Source organism: Staurois parvus, unplaced genomic scaffold (genome assembly GCF_062004578.1).
Source record: "Staurois parvus isolate SC_StPar_1 unplaced genomic scaffold, SC_StPar_1.0 ptg000310l, whole genome shotgun sequence".
Classification (NCBI taxonomy): Eukaryota; Metazoa; Chordata; class Amphibia; order Anura; family Ranidae; genus Staurois; species Staurois parvus.
Window position 1 is genome coordinate 806667 of NW_028318106.1, and position 23997 is coordinate 830663.

The 23997-nt window shown below is 42.4% G+C and overlaps 1 protein-coding gene across 2 annotated transcripts in view; it reads left to right on the top strand.

The window, feature by feature from the left end:
* The window catches only part of ALPK2 (alpha kinase 2), a 210381-nt gene that overhangs the window by 145992 nt on the left and 40392 nt on the right, over positions 1-23997 (top strand). For both annotated transcript variants that reach the window (XM_089683424.1, XM_089683425.1), the window contains exon 10: positions 7801-7849. In XM_089683424.1, coding sequence (XP_089539550.1) covers positions 7801-7849 — 49 coding nt within the window. The remainder of the gene's footprint in view (positions 1-7800; positions 7850-23997) is intronic.

Sequence of the window (23997 nt, forward strand, 5' to 3'; positions counted from 1 at the left end):
TTTTTTCAAAATGTTTGGTCTTTTTTTGTTAATTTAGCAAAAAATAAAAACCCCAGCGGTGATTAAATACCACCAAAAGAAAGCTCTAGTTGTGTGAAGAAAATGATAACATTTTAGTTTGGGTACAATGTTGTATGACCGCGCAATTGTCATTCAAAGTGTGAGAGCGCTGAAACCTGAAAACTGGCCTGGGCAGGAAGGTGTAACATTGCTGGTATTGAAATGGTTAAGTAAAGTGTAAGCCTACTCATGGAATAGTATATACTCAGCACACTCTACAGTCCTTGTACCCACAAATACTCCATAATTACTGCACTATGAGTGGGAGACTCCTTTACATAAACCTACATTTAGTAAAAAAAATCCTGCCATGTATACACTTAGATTCAGTCATTGACTGATGAATACTTTGTTGCCAGTACTAAACAAAGTATATTTAGTCCCCTTTTATATTAGAAGTGCCCCCTTCAAATCATGTGTCCTCCTTTAACATCAGAGTCCCCCTTTACATCAGGAGACCCCTTATATCAAGTGCCTCTTTACATCAGGTGCCACCCTTTCACATCAGAGTCCCCTTTAAATTAGGAGTTCCCTTTACATCAGGAGTCCCACCTTCAGATTAGGAGTCCCCTTTTACATCAGAATGCTCCATTTACATCAGGAGCCCTCTCTCTCCCCTACTTAGCATCCGGAGTCCTCTTTTAACATCAGTGCCCCCCTTTACATTATTACATTAGTAGTTCCCCCTACATCAGGAGTCTCCCTGTTCATTAGAGTTTCTCTTCACCTCACCAGTGACCCTTTAAATTAGGAGCCCCACTTACATCAAGGGCCCCCTTTATATCAGGAGCCACCCTTTAAATTAGGAGTCCCCTTTACGTAAGTAATTCCCCTCTTTGCATTGGGAGCCCCCATTACATGAGGAGCTCTCTACTTAGCACAAGCAGTCCTCCTTTCACATCAGCGTTCCCCCTAACATCAGGAATCCTCCTTTCACATCAAAGTCCCCCTTGACATCATGAGTCCCCATTTTACATCAGAGACTCCCTTAACATCACGAGCCCCCTTTTCACATCAAAGTTCCCCTTAACATCAGGAGTTCTCCCGACACATTCTGAGCCCCCTTTTACATCGAGTCCCTCTTTACAACAGAATTCCCCAACTACCTTACAAACAATAGCCCCCTACTGAACTCCAGGAGTCTCCTTTTATGTCAGAATCCCTCTGTTCTGTTAGTGGATCCTGCTCAGATGCTCACACACTGTAGTTAACAGGAGACATTTTATTAGGTGCTTCTAGCTGCCATTATACATGTGTCTGCCCTAGAACTACAACCAAAGAGAGGCAATAACACAGTTGTACCAGTATCTAAGTAGTGAGACCCCTAGAGGCCATACACAGCATATAACATATTGCTACACCCTCTACAACAGATGACTCCCCCTTTGATGTTCCCCTTTACATCAGTGCCTCCTTATTTAACATCAGGAGTCCCCCTTTATGCTGGAGCTTCCCTTCACATCAATAGTGGGCATGTAAACCAGGAGCCTCCCCTTCACATACATTATAAAGCAGTTGGTGTTACAGTCTGGTAAGTGTCCTCCATGGAACCGATCAGAAGCCCTGGAACTGCAGCCAATTAGGACAGTTTCAGAATTTCCTAATTGGCTGCAGTTCCAGAGCTTCTGATTGGTTACCCTTTATTACAATCACAGCCTAATTTAATGAACTACTGGATTGGCTGTTGTTTCTCTTGCACTCACCATGTGAGGGAGAACAATGAGTGGAGTAGTAAGGTAGGCTAATGCTTTGCTATGTGGGACTGCAAGAGCCAGCTGAAAGCCAGCAGGAGGGAGAGGAGAAGCCGGCTTTCAGCTGCTGTAAATGGAGGAAAATACAGCAGATCTGTTCTAGTAAACGCCGCCACGCCACTCCTCCTCTCAAGTTGTGACAGGTAAGTATCGCAGGCCCCCTGGAGCATGGGCGGGTTCACCACTGTGACCCCTGATAGCCAGGGGCTATCGACAGGCTGTTGAAGGTACGACGCGTCGGGGAGATTGACTTCAACCCCTGCAACCCCTGTAGCTATGCCCTTGCTCCTACCCATTAACAACTTTCAGAGGCCAGCAGATTTTCCTCATGAATTTGCCGGTATTTTGCACCATCCATTTTTCCTTCCATCCTGACAAGTGCTTCGGTTCCTGCTGCAGAGAAACCCCATAACAGGAAATTCTGACCTCCATGCTTTACTGAAGGAATGGTGTTATTTGGATGGTGAGCTGCATTGGACTTCCGCCAGACAAATTGTTTAGTGTTGAGGCCAAATACTTAAATTTTAGTCTCATCTGACCAGAACACCTTTTCCCATGTGGCCTCAGAATCTTCAATGTGCATTTTGGCAAAGTTCAGTGGTGACTGCATGTGACCTTTCTTATATTGCTGTCACATGCCCACAATGGCCACTATTTGTTATAAATTCCTGCACCTGCTTCAGAGTTTCTGTAGGCCTCTTGGTAGCCTCTCTGGCCAGTTTCCTTCTGGCTCCATCATCCAGTTTTGAGCAATGCCCTGATCCAGGGAGGGTCTGTGTTGTACCAAATACCTTCCACTTCTTAATAATAGACTTCACTGCGCTTCTAGGCATTCATAAAGCCTTTGAATTCTTTTTTTTCCCATCTCCTGACTTGTGCCTGTCCACAACTTTTCGCAGTGCCCTGTGCCCTGCGACTCTTAATTGATTGTTTGCTTCAGTTGCCTTACCAGGGACTGAAATGCTCCAGGAAAGTTCTTTTCATGCTGAGCTAAATAAAATGACCACAGCTGATCAGTTGAAAGTCAAATGGCTTTGTGTGCCATTGAGAAGGTGATTAGCTACACCTGATTGCGTTTGCAAGTCATTTTAGGAGGGGGTGATCCTTTTTCCAACTCAGTGATTCTGTTTATACATTTTTTTTTCTGACATGTTGGTGTTCTATTTTTCACTTGGATGTTATAAATACATCTGGATAAAACAAAAAACTGTCTTCTTTTCAGGCTGCATAGCAACAAAATGTGATTGTTGTAAAGGGGAGTGATTTTTTGCTATACCCAATGTAGATCTAGACATGGGACAGGATCCTAACATATAGATATAGACATGGTTCATGTACAGAAATGTATCAAATACAGTGAAAATAAAAAGTCTACACACCCCTGTTAAAATGTCAGGTTTGTACAACGCAGTTGAACAACAAACTGAAATCTTTTAGGTGAAGGGAAGAAAAATAAATAAAAACTAAAATAATATGATTGCATAAGTGTGCACACCCTGAAACTAATACTTTGTTGAAGCATCTTTTGATTTTATTCCAGCATTCAGTCTTTTTTGGTTTGATCAGCATGGCACATCTTGACAATATCTCTTTCTTGCAAAAACACTCCAAATCTGTCAGATTGTGAGGGCATTGCCTGTGCACAGCCCTCTTCAGATCACCCCACAGATTTTCGATCAGATTCAGGTCTGGGCTCTGGCTGGGCCATTCCAAAACTTGAATCTTCTTCTGGTGAAGCCATTCCTTTGTTGATTTGGATGGATGCTTTGGGTCATTGTCATGCTGAAAGATAAAGTTCCTCTTCATGTTTAGCTTTCTAGCAGAAGCCTGAAGGTTTTGTGCCAATATTGACTGATATTTGGAACTGTTCATAATTCCCTCTACCTTGACTAAGGCCCCAGTTCCAGCTGAAGAAAAACAGCCCCAAAGCATGATGCTGCCACCACCATGCTTCACTGTGGGTATGGTGTTCTTTTGGTGCAGTGTTGTTTTTGCGCCAAACATATCTTTTGGAATTATGGCCAAAACATTCAACCTTAGTTTCATCAGACCATAACACATTTTCCCACATGCTTTTGGGAGACTTCAGATGTGTTTTTGCAAAATTTAGCTGGCCTTGGATGTTTTGCATCGTAAGAAAACGCTTCCATCTTGTCACTCTACCCCATAGCCCAGACATATGAAGAATGCGGGAGATTGATGTCACATGTACCACACAGCCAGTACTTGCCAGATATTCCTGTGGCTCCTTTAATGTTGCTGTAGGCCTTTGGCAGCCTCCCAGACCAGTTTTGTTCTCGTCTTTTCATTTATTTTGGAGGGACGTCCAGTTCTTGGTAATGTCACTGTTGCGTCACATTTTCTCCACTTGATGATGACTGTCTTCACTGGGTTCCATGGTACATCTAATGCCTTGGAAATTCTTTTGTACCCTTCTCCTGACTGAAACCTTTTAACAATGAGGTCCCTCTGATGCTTTGGAAGCTCTCTGAGGACCATGGCTTTTGCTGTAAGATGCGACTAAGAAAATGTCAGGGAAGACCTACTAGAACAGCTGAACTTTATTTGGGGTTAATCAGAGGCACTTTAAATGATGGCCGGTGTGTACTGACTCCTATTTAACATGATTTTGAATGTGATTGCTTAGTTCTGAACACAGCTACATCCCCAGTTATAAGAGGGTGTGCACACTTATGCAACCACATTATTTTCGTTTTTTATGTTTACTCTCCCCCTAAAAGATTTCGGTTTGTTTTTCAATTGAGTTGTACAGTTTATAGGTCACATTAAAGGTGGAAAAATTTCTGAAATTATTTATCTTTGTCTCATTTTTTTACATAATTACTCAGTTAATCAGGCTGTAAAAAGACAAAAGTCCATCCAATTCAACCATTAAAGTAAAAAAAATAAAAAAAAGATTATAATCCTACACCCACAGTTGATCCAGAGGAAGACAAAAAAACCCCCATCAAAGCGTGATCCAATTTGCTCCTGCAGGGAAAAAAATTCCTGATCCCCCGAGAGGCAATCGGATATTCCCTGGATCAACTTTACCTATAAATGTTATATCCAGTTATATTCTGTGTATCTAGGAAAGATTCCAGGACTTTTTTAAAGCAATTCACTGAGCTGGCCAGAACCAACTCTTGAGGGAGTCTATTCCACATTTTCACAGCTCTCACTGTGAAGAAACCTTTCCGTGTTTGGAGATTAAATTTCTTTTCCTTCAGACGTAAAGAGTGCCCCCTTGTCCTCTGTGATGACCTCAGGGTGAATAGCTCTACACCGAGTTCACTATATGAACCACTGATGTATTTATACATGGAGATCATATCCCCCTTATGTATTATACATGGAGATCATATCCCCCCTTATGTATTATACATGGAGATCATATCCCCCTTATGTATTATACATGGAGATCATATCCCCCCTTATGTATTATACATGGAGATCATATCCCCCCTTATGTATTATACATGGAGATCATATCCCCCCTTATGTATTATACATGGAGATCATATCTCCCCTTATGTATTATACATGGTGATCATATCCCTCCTTATATATTATATATGGAGATCATATCCCCCCCTTATGTATTATACATGGTGATCATATCCCCTCTTATGTATTATACATGGTGATCATATCCCCCCTTATATATTATATATGGAGATCATATCCCCCCTTATATATTATACATGGTGATCATATCCCCTCTTATGTATTATACATGGAGATCATATCCCCCCTTATGTATTATACATGGAGATCATATCCCCCCTTATGTATTATACATGTAGATCATATCCCCCCTAATGTATTATACATGGAGGTCATATCCCCCTTATGTATTATACATGGAGATCATATCCCCCCCTTATGTATTATACATGGAGATCATATCCCCCCTTATGTATTATACATGGAGATCATATCCCCCCTTATGTATTATACATGGAGATCATATCCCCTCTTATGTATTATACATGGGGATCATATCCCCCCTTATGTATTATACATGGAGATCATATCCCCCTTATGTATTATACATGGGGATCATATCCCCCCTTATGTATTATACATGGAGATCATATTCCCCCTTATGTATTATACATGGAGATCATATCCCCCCTAATGTATTATACATGGAGATCATATCCCCCCTTATGTATTATACATGGTGATCATATCCCCCCTTATGTATTATACATGGAGATCATATCCCCCCTTATGTATTGTACATGGAGATCATATCCCCCTTATGTATTGTACATGGAGATCATATCCCCCCTAATGTATTATACATGGAGATCATACCCCCCTTATGTATTGTACATGGAGATCATATCCCCCTTATGTATTGTACATGGAGATCATATCCCCCTTATGTATTATACATGGAGATCATATCCCCCTTATGTATTATACATGGAGATCATATCCCCCTTATGTATTATACATGGAGATAATATCCCCCCTTATGTATTATACATGGAGGTCATATCCCCCCTTATGTATTATACATGGAGATCATATCACCCTTATGTATTATACATGGAGATCATATCCCCCCTTATGTATTATACATGGTGATCATATCCCCCTTATGTATTATACATGGAGATCATATCCCCCCTTATGTATTATACATGGTGATCATATCCCCCCTTATGTATTATACATAGAGATCATATCCCCCCTTATGTATTATACATGGAGATCATATCCCCCCTTATGTATTATACATGGAGATCATATCCCCCCTTATGTATTTATACATGGAGATCATATCCCCCCTTATGTATTATACATGGAGATCATATCCCCCCTTATCTATTATACATGGTGATCATATCCCCCCTTATGTATTTATACATGGAGATCATATCCCCCTTATGTATTATACATGGAGATCATATCCCCCCCTTATGTATTATACATGGAGATCATATCCCCCCTTATGTATTATACATGGAGATCATATCCCCCCTTATGTATTTATACATGGAGATCATATCCCCCCTTATGTATTATACATGGAGATCATATCCCCCCTTATATATTATACATGGTGATCATATCCCCCCTTATATATTATATATGGAGATCATATCCCCCCTTATATATTATACATGGTGATCATATCCCCTCTTATGTATTATACATGGAGATCATATCCCCCCTTATGTATTATACATGGAGATCATATCCCCCCTTATGTATTATACATGGTCATCATATCCCCCTTAATCTCCTCTTCTCAAGAGTGAATAAATTCAGTTCCTCTAATCTTTCCTCATAGCTGATCTCCTCCATGCCTCTTATCAGTTTAGTTGCCCTTCTCTGTACTTTCTCCAGTTCCCCAATGTTCTTTTTGTGAATTGGTGCCCAAAACTGAACTGCATATTCCAGATGAGGTGTTACTAATGATTTGTACCCGGGGGGGGGGGGGTAATATGATATCTCTCTCTCTGGAGTCTATACATCTTTTAATACAAGAGAGGATTTTCCTCGCTTTAGAAACTGCAGCTTGGCATTGCATGCCATTATTAGGCTTGTGATCTACCAGAACTCCCAGATCCTTCTCCACCATTGATTCCCCCAGTTGTACCCCCCCCCCCCCCCAGTATGTATGATGCATGCATATTCTTAGCCCCCAAGTGCAGAACCTTACATTTATCAACATTAAACCTCATTTGCCACATAGTTGCCCAATTAAACAGTGCATTGAGGTCGGCTTGTAAATTGGAGACATTCTGTAAGGACATTATTCCACTGCACAGCTTGGAGTCATCTGCAAAGACTGAAATGGGATTTTTAATCCCAGACCCTTTACATCACAGAAACCTGACATTTTAACAGGGGTGTGTAGACTTCTGTAGATATAGACATGGGACAAGGTCCTAATATATAGATATAGATACTAATCATATATTTATGTCCCATATGGAAACTACTAATCCACATTTCTCTCCCTCTTCAGGTGTTGGAATGAAGCTAACAGATGTTGGAATAGCAACCATAAGCAAGGGGTGAGTTTACCATTCTTTCGGACCATCATTATTATTATACAGGATTTATATAGCGCCAACAGTTTGTTCAGCACTTTACAATATAAGGGAGACAATACAATTACAATACATTTCAGTACAGAAGGAATAGGAGGGCCCTGCTCGTGGAGCTTACAATCTAAAGGAAGGGGGAGGTGATACAAAAGGTGATAGCTGTGGGGGATGATCTGGCGGAGGTGATTCAAGTACAGTTCTTAGGTGGGGGTGAGGTAGGCTTCCCTGAATAAGTGAGTTTTCAAAGATCGCCTAAAGGCAGACAGAGTGGGGGCTGACCAAACATACTGTGGTAGGGAGTTCCAGAGAATGGGAGAGGCTCTGGAGAAGTCCTGGAGGCGAGCATGGGAGGAGGTGATGAGGGGGCTAGAGAGGAGGATATCATGGGAGGAGTGGAGTGGGCGATTTGGGGGGTATCTGTGGATGAGGTTGGTGATGTAGCTAGGGGCAGTGTTGTGGATGGCTTTGTAAGCTGTGATTAGTATTTTGAATTTTATACGTGGGTTAGTGGAAGTCAGTGGAGGGATTGGCAGAGAGGGGCAGCAGTCGCTGATCGGTTAGTAAGGTGTATGAGTCTAGCAGCTGAAGGCTGATTTATTGTCAGAAGGCTGATTTATTTCACCACACGTGTCACATGGACATTATATATCACTTAGCTGTACAATGTGTATCTGTCATGTTACTGTACAGCTTATCCCCAAATGACATGAACTCTTTAGTGTCCTGTGGTGATCATACTTAAAGTACAACTAAAGGCTCCTGTGTGACGGTTTAGACAAGTCCTAAATTCTAATACTATGTAATGCACAAGCCTCATAAAGTAAATACAAAACTTCCTTTACCTCCCCTGATTGAGCCAAATGTTCCTTTATTTGTGTCTCACACGCTCCCCCTCCCAGACACTGCAGCTCACAGTGGGAGGGTTTCAGCAAAAGAGGCAGTGTTGTCAATCCAGAAAGTGGGTGGGACTAGGTGTGGCCAGGTGATGATTGACAAGCTACAGGCTGAATCAGCAGTGACAATGGTATTCATGAAATATTTTTGTAATCTCCATTTCTATTTTCATTCTTGGTAAAGCTGCAACTTACAGCAATGTAAAGTGTGTTGGGAACCAAGATCCCCTGCCAGTTTGACAGCCGAGATTCTGGTGTAGGAAACACTGGCAGTGTCTCTTGCCTAAACTATAAGTGTTCCTACAGAATACAAATGCCTTGTAGAAACACGGATACCATTTTGTTACAGTGCTCATTCACACAATTTTGGTGGTGTTCACTTCCCTTCTGAAAAGCAATCCATGGTAGATCACTCTTCAGATACATTTGACAGGAGACTCAGAGGTGATATGTGCCGTCCTCGCTGCTTGTTTTTAAGTGATTCTAAAGTGTTTTTTACCTTAATGTATTCTCAACATTAAAAAAAAAAAAACTCCCTGCCATGTCTCCTACCTACTGCCATCCCTAAACACTCACCTGCCTCCTCTCACCATCCAGTGCTCTCCCACCTGCAGCACCACTCTCCCCTCACAAGAGTCACGGGCAGGAGCCTGTCAGTAAAACTCCTGTGAAGAGTGAGAGTGGGCAGGCTTACCAGCGCTGTGTGTGTCAATGGACATACACACCACGGTTTGGGAGAACACCCGTATGGGTGTCCCCTAAGCACAGGGCTTGCTGAAGGGGCACATAGAGGAAAGGAGGAGTGGACAGCACTGGCAGGGGATTGAAAAAGAGGAGGTAAAGGACCACTCTGTGCAATATCATTTCAAAGAGAAGGTGTTTATTAATGTTTATTTATTACAGGTACTTATATAGCACTGTCAATTTGTGCAGCATTTTACGTATATATTGTACATTCACATCAGTTCCTGCCTTCAAGGAGCGTACAATCTAAGGTCCCTAACTCACATTCATAATAGGACCAAAATTTTGAAATTTAGTTTGATTTCATTAACCTCCTTAGCGGTGTTCCCGAGTGTATCTCGGGGTAAAATTTGAGCACCAAAAGCGGTAACCCCGAGTTACACTCCGGCTTACCATGCGGCGTTGCTCAGGGGGTCCCTGCAGCACTTACCTTGTCCTGCGCTCCCGCGATTTGTCCCCTGCAGCGTCCCCGGCCATCTCCTCCGGCCGATGCCGTCATCCGGCTTCTGTGTTCCGGTCCCTGTGACGTCGGGACGTACGGGTGCCGGAACCGGCGGGAAATTTGAAATTTTTAAAAAATTTCATTTTTGTTGTCATTGCTGTTTCAATGCATTTCACATACATTTTGTCCCGAGTGCTTTGTCCTGCGCCCTGCCTGCATTTTGACTGTTCTTTCTGCCTGGAAACTTAGAAAAGTCCATGGCGTCCAAAAAGCGTCCCTTTACGTCAAAAGCGGTTTTAGACCGGCTAGAGAACAGCGATAGTAAATCAGAACCACTTGCAGAATTGAGTGATAATGATTTGTGGGGGAAATTCATCATCAGACACTGAAAACGATTTTGCGACTTTGCTCAGCGATGTGCAAATTTGCCTCTGTATTTCAAATTTCAGTGTTTTTGGTTTGATTACATTATTGAATTAAATTTATTATTATTATTATATTATTATTTTTTATGATTATTTATTAAATTATAATTTATGATTTCGTGTTTCAAGTTTTATCATATCTGGAATGTTTACTAGACTCTTGTTTGGACAGATTTCAGTGAGTTATTCCTAAAAATTACAGCCTACAATAAAAAACTACATATTTCCATGCAAAAAAATGGTACCGCTTTCAGCACAAAAAATCAGAAAGAATCATACCGCCGAGGAGGTTAAGCATTATCCGCAGTTGTTTGTACATAATTTCATTCACTCGTGTACAGACATTCTTGCCATCTGCCGATCACTAGAAGGCCTTGTTCATACAGCAATTTTAGCACAGTGGTGGACTGAACTGCGCCTGAGAACTATCATTTTTATTCATTAGCACATCTCACATAAAAAGCTCCATGCAGAGCACTTCAGAAGAATTATACTTTCAGCAGTTTTCAAGAGTTGGAGCACTTATGGATGGTTCAATAAAATCAATGACAGGAACATTTTTAAACACAAAGTAATATATAAAGTATCTGAATGAGGTTGAAAAAATGTAAGGCTATAGATTATGATGAGTGATGATAGCATTGCATACACCAGTGCAGGTACATTTGCTGCTTTTTAACCACTTGCCCTCCTGAGGATTTACCCCCCTTAATGACCAGGCCTCTTTTTGCTACTCGGCGCTGCACTAATTCAACTGATAATTGCGCGGTCATGCAATGCTGCACCCAAACGAAATTTACGCCCTTTTTTTCACACAAATAGAGCTTTCTTTTGGTGGTATTTGATCACCTGTGCGCTTTTTATTTTTCACGCTATAAACAAAAAAACCAAAAAATTTTAAAGAAAAACGATATTTTTTATTTTCAGCTATAAAAAAATATATAGTAAACTCAAAGTTAATTATAAATTTAGGCCAAAATGTATTCTGCTACATATTTTTGGTAAAAAAATCCCAATAAGTGTATATTGATTGCTTTTTGTGAAAGTTATAGCGTCTACAAACTATGGTATAGATACTGCAATTTTCGCCATTTTTTTGCTATACAGCACTGCGCTAGTTTAACGGACAATTGCGCGGTCATGCAATATGGTACATAAATGAAATTTATGTCCTTTTTCACACAAATAGAGCTTTCTTTCGGTGGTATTTGATCACCTGTGCGGTTTTTATTTTTTTGCGCTATAAAAAAAAAAGGCTGACAATTTTGAGAAAAAAAACAATATTTTGGACTTTTTGCTATAAAACATGTCCAGTAAAAAATATTTAAAAATCATATTTTGTCATAATTTTCAGCCAAAATGCATTCTGTGACATGTCTTTGCTGAAAAAAAACCCAATACGTGTAAATTAATTAGTTTACGTGAAGGTTATAGCGTTTACAAATGGCGGGAACGATACTGGGATTTTTAATTTTTTTTTATACTAATAATGGCGGCGATCAGCGACTTATGGCGGCGATCAGTGATTTATAGCGGCGATCAGCGACTTATGGCGGGACAGAGGGACAGCGGCAAACATTCTGACACTGGGAGGGAACTGACTTGGGGTCACTGACTTCCCCAGTGACACCAATATAGTGATCAGTGCAAAAAAAACCCACTGACACTGTACTAATGGCACTGGCGAGCAAGGGGTTAACTTTTTTATTTACTGAAAGGGTTAACTGTGTGAGGGGCGTGTTTTACTAGGGGGCGGGGGTGTGTACTGCGCGGGGAGGGACACGCTGATCAGGAGAGATAAACTCTCCTCTCCGGCTCAGCATGTCAGGAGCTGACAGGGAGCTGACAGATAGCAGAGCTACTGCAGCCCTGCTCTCTGTCTGTGATTGCCGCTAATCGGCAGGACACAGCCGGTAACGAATGGCTGTGACCCGGCGACTGACATCCGTGGCCGTCGCCTCGTACGTGCCCCCTACCTGTTTTGTAAACACACATTTTAAAACGTGGTTTTGCCCAGCCATGCCGCCCTGCCGCCGTATTTCTACAGTGGCTGGGCGGCATGTGGTTAAAGCAAATATTTCCAAAGTTCAGTGACTGGAATTGCACAGAGAGGACCTGATCCTCCTCTTCATGAGTACCCCGCTGGCACTCCTGACTCTACCTCTTCAGTGAGTGCCCCTATAACACTGTCATGCGGGCTTGCTCCCACGCCACCCTGTCTGCGTCTATATAATAAATAAAATAGTGCAGCGCTAAAATTATGATTCAAATGAAAAGGAAGTATTAAGCAACAAACTGATAATAAAAGTTCAATATAAATGAGAGTCTATGTGACTATAAGGTGCCAGGTGACTGGTTAAAATTCATTGGTGGTGCTCCGAGAAATATAGCAGAATTACGCACTCACCAGATGCGTAATAATTATGCGCATTACATATCACATCCAGAGTTTCCTCATCAGATAAAGGTCTGGTCAGGGCTTAGGTGGTCCTCCCTCAGGGTTGTAGTCAGCAATGCCCAGTAACAAATTACACGCGTCGCCAGTGAGTCAGGGACCTCTGGTTACCTATATATTAAAGGTAGTTATTAAGAGGTTGTCAAATGAATTATCATGTCACCCAATATTTGGTCTCCATTCAGTAGCCAAAAGAGGCATTCAAAAAAAGGGGATTTGTGAAAAGAAATTCACAGAAAAAGCGGCTACATTATGAACAGAACGTGACACTCAGAAAAATTTCCAAAAATTATGCTTTATTACACATATATAAATATGACATATGGGCATTCGCCCTGGTTTACCATCACCTCAGTATGAGACAATACACACAGACCTAAAACCATATAAAATGACACCAAGACCGGTCTAAATGCATGTGCAACAGAAAAAATGACTGCAGGAGTCTAATGTCCCTGTAGCACAGACACATAGGTGTACACTTCCCAAAAGAGGTGTATCCAAAAATTATACCATAGGCATACCATAATATTGAATATTATAAATAGAACAATATCATTATGGTGAATCCCAATCAGGGAATCCAAAAATTGTACTATGGATATAAATATCACATGTATGCAATGCAGCAAGCACAATATGCGTCAAAAAGAGAACAACAAGCCTCAGGCCTGTATGGAGGGAGACATGAATGTCAAATATATGATGCAATACATTCCTGTGCCGGCTCAAGTGGTTGGGGCCCATTCATCTGTAATATAGACAGCTGTATCCTAGAGCTCTTGAATGAAAATATGCCCCATTTATTCCCAGGGTGGAAGAAAAGATGCAAAAAGCAGCACTCTGCTTGAAATGGTATCTTCACCACTATATGTGGACTACACACCACCTTTTGTAGGAAAAACAGGACATATCCCAAAAGATCTTCTGCCTGTTGAAATATATGTGGTATATCCTGTATCCTATACAAAGCACCATGATGTCCCCATCCTGTAGTGAGACAAATAATATGTGGGAAGTCACTGACAGAGTTTACACCCAATAAGATATATAGGTCATATAGATCACAGAGGACCATATATCTAATGTCCTGTAACAGTCCACTCACCACCTGTGCTGTGGGTATTAGGAATGAAAGAGATGTCCTTCATGGGTACTGCCATACACGGCCACAGAGGCCAAGGAACCACCGCTGACATCCGCCGATATACCGCGGGTTCCAGCCCCTTCTTGGCGCTTGTGCTGCTCACACTTGCCTCATGGCATGTGAAGATGGCTTCCTCCTTATGGGTCAGCGTGCGTTCCACCTAATGCGCATGACCGGAAGTGACGTATCTGACGTATGACGTCAACGCGTTTCGCCGATGGGCGTATCTCACTCAGCTTCGTCAGGACCAATGAAACAACTGCATTTCAATTTCCTATTTATAGTGGGTAAAGACCCACCCATTTATGCAAAAAAGCTAACCTGCAATTGTTCCTAATGGAAGAAAAAATAGGGCTAAATACTTAGCTCAGCTGCTGGTCTTTGTTGAATATAATTAAAAAGACAGACGGCTGGAGACAGCAGAGAGGGGAGAGGCTTAGCAATTTTAACAATGCATATATTGATCAAAAGATCATGAATTAAATATACCAGTCAATTAAAGCTTTTATCACATTTTAACCAGAAGATGGCGATATAAATCAGAGAATCAACAATTCTATTCATTGAATCAGGTTTTTTAGGAGACAATGTAAATTACCAAAAGACACCACAAGATGGCAATATAACCTGAGAGTTCTCATAAGGGTCATTACAACAAAAATACCCCAATTCTCAGGCATCCATCCTATGGTGTGGTTATTATTCAAAGAGAGGAGGTACTAAGGGACAATTAACCAGACAATCAATCCTTTTACATTTTTTAGAGCTATATCAAAGCTTATACCATAAGATCATCCATACTTTTGTTAATATTCCCAATATATATAGGTTTATTTTGGGGTTATTTAATCTAAAGTCCAACCCTTTATAAAGACAAAAAAATGCCGTAAATTGCCCACCGCATGGGAATAAACAGGTACATAGTCCTATAAACCTATTTTTCCAAAAACACTTGGAGATCACATTCCACATTTAACCCCTTAGGGTACAGTGTATCAAGTTTATATATCCAATGTTTCTCCTTTTTAAGCAGTTCTCTGTCAAAATCACCTCTCCTTTGTGGGAAGTGCAGTGCATAGAAACCTTTTACTTTTGTACCGTCCAGTTTACCTCCATGATATTTGGCGTAATGTTGGGCAAGATTACTGTCAGGGTCATTTGATCTAATATCTCTAAGATGTTCACCTATTCGTACTTTGAGTTGTCTTTTAGTCTTACCAACATACATCTTTTTACAGGGACAGGTTAAGATATATAATACTCTCACTGTGGAGCAGTTTATGAGACTCTGAATCTTATAATGAGTGTTATTTCCTGAGTCATAAAAGGAATCCGTACGATCCACATATTTGCAGATTTGACATTTTCCACATTTAAACATCCCCTTGGTACGTGATTTTAACCATGTTGTTTGTTTTAATGGTTGATAATCTGAATGAATAAGGAGGTCACCAAGATTTGGTGCTCTTCTTGCTACCATCTGGGGACGCTCACCTACAATCTTACTCAACCTAGGGCATTGAGTTAGAATCTTCCAATGTTTTTCTAATATCAATTTTACATCTTGCCATTGGGCTCCAAATTGGGTTATCATTCTAACAGGTTGATCACTCAGTTTAGCCTTTACATCCTTTTTAGGAGATAATAAGTCCTCGCGGTCAGTTTGATATGCCCGTCTCCGAGCATTTCTAATTTGGGAGTGAGAATATCCCCTTTCTCTAAATCTTCTATAGAGGTCCTGAGCCTCCATTCTAAAGTCATTGATGTTTGAGCAATTTCTCCGACATCTCAAAAACTGTCCCACTGGAATCCCTGAAATCAGTGAACGTGGATGATAGCTTCTTGCCTCTAGTAGGGTGTTGGCAGCAGTAGGTTTTCTATATGTCTTTGTAAGGAGTCTTCCATTCTCAAGTCTAATCTCCAGATCCAGAAAAGAAATACATCTTTCATCAAATATATACGTGAGTCCAATATTGAAGGAGTTCTGATTTAACTCTGGTTACCTGGCTGGTTACTTGGATCCGTGTAATTTGTTACTGGGCATTGCTGACTACAACCCTGAGGGAGGACCACCTAAGCCCTGAGCAGACCTTTATCTGATGAGGAAACTCTGTATGTGATACTTAATGCGTATAATTATTACGCATCTGGTGAGTGCGTAATTCTGCTATATTTCTTGGAGCACCATCACCGAGTTTTAACCAGTCACCTGGCACCTTATAGTCACATAGACTGTCATTTATATTGAACTTTTATTATCGGTTTGTTGCTTAATACTTCCTTTTCATTTGAATCATAATTTTAGCGCTGCACTATTTTATTTATTCTATTGTAAGGTTTGTTTTGGTTACTTTGAGTGCTTAGCTGCTGACTGGATAGCGCTCGCTTTTACATTTTTATTATTATTGTCTGCATCTATAGACACAGACAGAGCAGCCCCTCCCCCCACTCCCTCATCACAATGGCTCCCACTGCTATCAGTCTATCCAGAGAGAAGAAAGAGAGTGGAGAGAGCCACCACTCTTGTGCACATCACTGGATTGAAATCAAGCTCAGGTAAGTATAAGGATGTGTGGGGGGAGGGGGACTAGGGGAATCCTTTGGCACAGAAGTTTTTAACTTAATGCATAAAATGCAGCCTTCAGCGTTTTTAATGCAATGACATACCTCCTTAAACCTACAGTGGGCAGCACAGTGGCTAAATGGTTAGCACTTCCACCTGGCAGTACTAGGGTCGTTTGTTCGAATCCCAACCACAGCACCACCTGCCTGGGGTTTGCATGTTCTCCCTGTGCCTGCGTGTGTTTCCTCTGGGTACTCCGGTTTCCTCCCACACTCCAAAGACATTGGGTCCTGCCCAGGGGCGGACTGACAACTCATGGGGCCCCCGGGCATCATGGGGTCCCTGTTTCCTTGCCCAAACTCAAAAACGCCTATGAAAAAGGTACCAGGGGCATCTCATGGGGCCCCTTACTGAGTGTCCGAGTTTCCAAATGGTCAGTCCGCCCCTGTTCCTGCCTAAATTGTCCCTAGTATGTATGTATGAATGTGAGTTAGGGATCTTAGATTGTACACCCCTTGAGGGTTAGGGACTGATGTGAATGTACAATATATATGTAAAGTGTGGCATAAATTGATGGCATTATATAAGTACCTGATATAAATAAATAAAATAAACCCAGTCTGTATGGAGAGTAGGGTCACCTGCTGACTTGGCACCATCCACAGGCAGCCAAACTCTTTAATGAGATACAGAAGTCCAACACAATTTTAATTCAAATAATTGCAGTGTAAGAGGACAATTGCTTTCCTAAGGCCTTTACCAAGTACTAACATTGACTGAGGGAACATGGAACAAAATAGGGAAGGTCTAGCTGGGACTAACAAGCACTAAACAGGAGGGGAGGACAGAGGGAGGAACTTAATTACATAAAGAAACAAGTTGCAGTGACTCTAAACCACTACTAGATGTCAGCAACTGTGGGTGTAGGATTATAACTTTTTTTTTTATTATGGTTGAACTGGATGGACTTTTGTCTTTTTTCAGCCAGACTAACTATGTAACTATGTAGCATAGTACAGAATAATAATAGGCTGATACAGTTCAGCACAGAAAAAAAATACATAGACGCACTGCTTTTTTTTCTCAGAGAATAGGTGCAGGAATTCCCCCCTTCTAAGTCACTCCTTGTCTCCACCCCCCACCTCTGAGCACCGTCCCTTGGTACCACCCCCTACCCACCTTCCAGTACAGCTCCTTTTAGAGAAAACAGAGCAAAGTATAAGTTTGTGGTGCTAAGTAATTTGTATGGAATTTGTCATTAACAAGAAAATCAGTAAAACAGATCCCCCGCAGCAGCAATAGATCCCCCAACAACAAAGGACCCCCGCAACAAAAGAACACCCGAACAACAATAGACCCCAGCAGTAGTAGCTAGCATCAATAGACTGCCCAGCAGCCAGCAGCAAAGACCCCTCTCTCAACAGTAGATCCCTTCCAGCAAAAATTGACACCCCCCAGCAACAATAGATCCCCACCATCAACAATAGGCCTCCCCAGCAACAATAGACCACCACACAAAAATATATCCTCGACAGTGACAACAGATCCCCCAACAGCATCAATAGACCTTCCAGCACATCCCAGCACCCCTTTCCACTACACACTTCCAGTGCTGGAGGTGCTGAAACTGCATTCCCCCACGCTCCCGCTGAAAAAATGCCCTGCACAGAAGTGAGGCTGAACAATTATATAGGCAGTTCTAGATAATGAATCTTTCTGTGAAGGCTCTGATTTATCCAGGTTGGCGCATGTAGTGCATTTTTGCTAAATTTTAATTCTGCCCAGCAACAAAAATGTTTCCCATTTAACAAAAAAAAAGGCTAAAAAAAAAGCAAAATGTGGTAAATGCGTGACAATCAATCAAAAGCAAAATGCATTGATATGAACCAGGCCTAACAGTAAAATACAGGATACTTTCTGCAGTTTTCAAGTGCTGAAACACTTACGGATGGTTCAATAAAATCAATGACAGGTGTATTTTTAAATACATATATCTGAATGAGGTTGAAAAAGTGTAAGGATACAGATTATGATGAGTGATATTTGCATCTAGCATTTCACATACCAGTGCAGGAACAGCAAAAGACTGTATTTCCACTCTTCTGAAGTATACTAAGACTATAACTTACCTAAACTCTGTCTCTGATTAACTGAGACTAACTGAGTGAACAGGGAAAAAGCATGGAGGATCTAGCTAGGATTGTACTAACTAGCACTAAAGAGTGGGGAAACAAAGGGGAAGGCACCAAATGTACACAATGACAAGTTGTAGTGGCGCAGTACCACCACTAGATGTCAGCATATATCAGAACATCAATATCATAATGCAATAAACAGTAAAACACATAAAAACACATAAACAATAACAGTAAAATACATAAAAGGTGGTACAAAATACACATTATAAATGTCAAATGTCTCAGAAAAGGAAAATTGAAATTTTGTTCAGGATAATGTCCTCAAAAAAAAAAAATGAATACTATCATGATGCTGTATACTATTACATGAAATGATATGCTTCAAAATAAATGTCATTGTGTATATTGAGGATATATATTGAGAGCTGAAGACTTGGCAGCAACCTACATTGTGCCTAAATATCAGCCGTTGTATAGCAGGTCACTATTGGCGTGTCTACAATTCTGCCTCTGCAACAGAAAGATGTCACTAGATGACGTATTCCTTTCATTCCCAGCAGAGGGTTGCATGACTTTATTGAAGCATTCTTCATTGTGTTTTCATTATGTGCTCAGCGTCCTCGTCATTAAATTCTCTCACTTCCACACACAAGGATTAATATAGTTCTCTTTTTCTCCAAGTCGTGACTCTCCAAATGCCTTATTAGAGAAATTCTCATTATTTCAGGAGTAAAAGTGTTCCGAAGGGTTCAGCTGGTAATCAATGATGGCAGGTTTTTTTTAATGGTGGCAGTTGCTATTTCTTTCCTGTTGTGCACTCGTATACTTTTTTTCTCAGAGTATAGGTGCCGGTCCCCCCCCCCCTTCTGAGTCACCCCTACCCACCTATTAGTACCACCCCTTTTAGAGAATACAAAACTAAGTATCATTTTGTGTTGCTAAGTAATTTGTATGTAATCTGTTAAAGATAACAAGAAAAGCAGTCAAATAATTCCCCTAGAGCCAGTAACAATAGACCCCCTCCAGCAGCAATAGATCCCATCTACAACAATAGAACCCCCAGCAGTCACTCTAGCAGCCAGCAACAGAAGACCCCTTTCAGCAGTAACTGACCACCCAGCCACATAAGACTCCCCTTCCATCAAAAATAGATGCCCTGCCAGCAACAATAGACCTCCTGAGAAACAAAGCCCCCAGCAACAATAGACCCTCCAGCAACAATAGACTACTGTCTGCAACAATAAATCTCCCAGAAGCCAACATCAATAGACCCTCTAGCAGCCAGCAACAGAAGACCCCTTTCAGCAGTAACTGACCCCCCAGCAACATAAGACTCCCCTTCCATCAAAAATAGATCCCCTGCCAGCAACAATAGACCTCCTGAGAAACAATAGGCCCCCCAGCAACAATAGACCCTCCAGCAACAATAGACTACTGCCTGCAACATAAATTCTCCCAGAAGCCAACATCAATAGACCCTCTAGCAGCCAGCAACAGAAGACCCCTTTCAGCAGTAACTGACCCCCCCAACAACATAAGACTCCCCTTCCATCAAAAATAGATCCCCTGCCAGCAACAATAGACCTCCTCAGAAACAATAGCCCCCCAGCAACAATAGACCCTCCAGCAACAATAGACTACTGTCTGCAACATAAATTCTCCCAGAAGCCAACATCAATAGACCCTCTAGCAGCCAGCAACAGAAGACCCCTTTCAGCAGTAACTGACCCCCCAACAACATAGGACTCCGCTTCCATCAAAAATAGATCCCCCGCCAGCAACAATAGACCTCCTGAGAAACAATAGCCCCCCAGCAACAATAGACCCTCCAGCAACAATAGACTACTGCCTGCAACAATAAATCTCCCAGAAGCCAACATCAATAGACCCTCTAGCAGCCAGCAACAGAAGACCCCTTTCAGCAGTAACTGACCCCCCAACAACATAAGACTCCGCTTCCATCAAAAATAGATTCCCCGCCAGCAACAATAGACCTCCTGAGAAACAATAGCCCCCCAGCAACAATAGACCCTCCAGCAACAATAGACTACTGCCTGCAACAATAAATCTCCTAGAAGCCAACATCAATAGACCCTCTAGCAGCCAGCAGCAGCAGCAGATCACTTTCAGCAGTAACTGACCCCCCACCACAACAGGCACAACGTATGAAGGGGGATTTGTTTAATCTGTGTGTATCGTCTGAGGCCAGTCACCGGGGACATGTAAGGGTTTACATACACTGTAATGGTACATTTATGGCAAAAACTGTAGCTGTTACTTTTAAAATACAGACATACATACGTAAAATACATACAATTACCTGTCCCTCGGTCCAGCAGTGTCCTCACCATGGCTGGTTTCACCGGCCGTCTTCTCTCCCTGGTGCTGGCATCATCAGTGTGGGCATCCGGCTGTGACAGCTTGCGGCTTCACAGCCGGGTGCCCACTGAGCATGCGCAAGAAACGCTGTGCTTTGTGAATGGCCCCGTAGTCTTCTGGGACCTGTCACATGTCCCAGAAGACTACGGGGAGGGGGGGGGGGGGGGGGACAGCTTCCGCTTCTGTTCGCCTAGGCGATCCAAGTGGGAGTGGGTACCTGTCAAATTCGGGTACCCGCTCCCGAAAGGTGCCAATCCTTAATGGGGAGCGGGGGACAAATCATTAAAGTGGAACTTCCCCTTTAGGGTGGAACTCCTCTTTAAATCCTGATCCCCCCTCACCCAACATGCCACCCAAATGTTCTACTTACCTGACCAAAATCCAGAGAATTGCCATATTATGGCTCCTCACTTGATGGACTTTCTATAGAAATGAATAAGGGAACCTACTGCACAAACCAACTAGGAGACTTTCAAGGGATTGTACCCAGCAGCTTTGCAGGGAAGATCTCTGTAGACCAGCATTTCCCAACTTTTTCAACACAGAGGAACCCTTGAAACAACTCTCCGTTGTCAGGAAACCCCTGCTAAAAATGACTATATTCACAGCTCATGAGATATTAGTGTGGTGGTCATTGGGAAGAATGCTTCTTACATTTGTGGTCATTGGGAAAAATGCTCCTTACATTTGTGGTCATTGGGAAGAATGCTCCTTACATTTGGGGTCATTGGGAAGAATTAGCTCCTTACAGATAGCTAAAAAGATCAATGGTGTCAGTGGGAATGTATCTGAAAGGCACAATGCTCATTGCTCAAGGAACCCCTAGCAACCTATTGAGGAACCCCAGGATTCCATGGAACCCTGGTAGAGATCCCCTGCTGTAGACAGTGAATAGGTGCATGGATCACTTAGGAGCCTGCTGGGCAAGGGGGGAACCTGCAGTCTAAGGATAGCTGTACAAAAATATATATTTATCCTTTAAATACAGCCAGCATACCTGAACCCCTAAAGGAGCTGTTGGATGATTGGGTTCCCAGGCTCCTGGTAATAATGATCCTTCAGGCAGTACCACCCTCTGAACACAGTAAAGGCTGGTATACAGTGACTGAAAATTGTCCGCTTCAGCAGGAACCAGAGGAGTTTTGATCTGTGTGTACCAAGGACTGTTCAACAGAAGCCAGCTTCTGTCGAATGGTCCTGTTGGAAAGCTAGCATTCGATCAGCACTTGCAGCCAATGGCTGCAGTGCTGATCTATGTATTCTGATGGGGGGAAGGGGGGCATCCCCACTGTTAGAATACAAAAAACATGGCGGGGGAGATTTTTTGCATCCACATGTGTGAATGCTGGAAAGTGCCCGTGTATAACCTGCTTAAGCCTAATGGAAAAAAAAAGGTTTATTTGGGCAGCAACCTGGGCAGAACAAATACAATAACAGCAAGCAATGGAAAACAACAGTTGCACTAATGACAAATTATAATAAGTCCATAGATCCACCTTATCTCCTCCCACTGACTGGAGACAACTGTGGGAAGATGATGGGAAATTTTCCGGCTTTGGGAGAAGCCTCTGACTTCCTGTTGTTGCCTCTGGGGCAAGAAGTGAAGGGAAACTTCCTCAATGGCTCTACACTGACCACCAATGTTAAGGGGCACTACATTATCCACCAATGTAAGGGGGCTCTACACTGACCACCAATGTAATGGGGCTCTACACTGACCACCAATGTAAGGGGGCTCTACACTGACCACCAATGTAAGGGGGTTCTACACTGACCACCAATGTAAGGGGCACTACAATAACCACCAATGTAAGGGGGTACTACACTGACCACCAATGTAAGGGGGCTCTACACTGACCACCAATGTAAGGGGGCTCTACACTGACCACCAATGTAAGGGGGCTCTACACTGACCACTGATGTAAGGGGCACTACAATAACCACCAATGTAAGAGGGCTCTACACAGACCATCAATGTAAGGGGACTCCACACTGACCACTAATGTAAGGGGGCTGTACACTGACCACCAGTGTAAGGGGGCTGTACACTGACCACCAATGTAAGGGGGCTCTACACTGACCACCAATGTAAGGGGGCTCTACACTGACCACCAATGTAAGGGGGTTCTACACTGACCACCAATGTAAGGGGCACTACAATAACCACCAATGTATGGGGGTACTACACTGACCACCAATGTAAGGGGGCTCTACACTGACCACCAATGTAAGGGGGCTCTACACTGACCACTGATGTAAGGGGCACTACAATAACCACCAATGTAAGAGGGCTCTACACAGACCATCAATGTAAGGGGACTCCACACTGACCACTAATGTAAGGGGGCTGTACACTGACCACCAGTGTAAGGGGGCTGTACACTGACCACCAATGTAAGGGGGCTGTACATTGACCACCAATGTAAGTGGCACTACAATAACAACCAATGTAAGGGGGCTGTGAATGGACACATGGAGCAGCAAATGCCCCCATAGCAAGCTGCCTGCTGTGGGGGCACTCAACAGGGGCCAGGAGAGCCTGCGGGGGTTCTGAGAAGAGGATGATCCAGGCTGCTGTGTGCAAAACCACTACATAGAGCAGGTAAGTATAGACATGTTTGTTTTTTCTTAAAATAAAATAAGCCTTGAGAATCACTTTAAGGAGGCACTACATTAATAACCAATGTAAGGGGGCTCTACACTGACCACCAATGTAAGGGGGCTCTACACTGACCACCAATGTAAGGGGGCTCTACACTGACCACCAATGTAAAAGGCACTACAATAACCACCAATGTAAGGGGGTACCACATTAACCACCAATGTAAGGGGGCTCTACACTGACAACCAATGAAAGGGGAATCTACACTGTCCACCAATGTAAGAGGGTACTACATTAACTACCAATGTAAGGGGGTTCTACACTGAC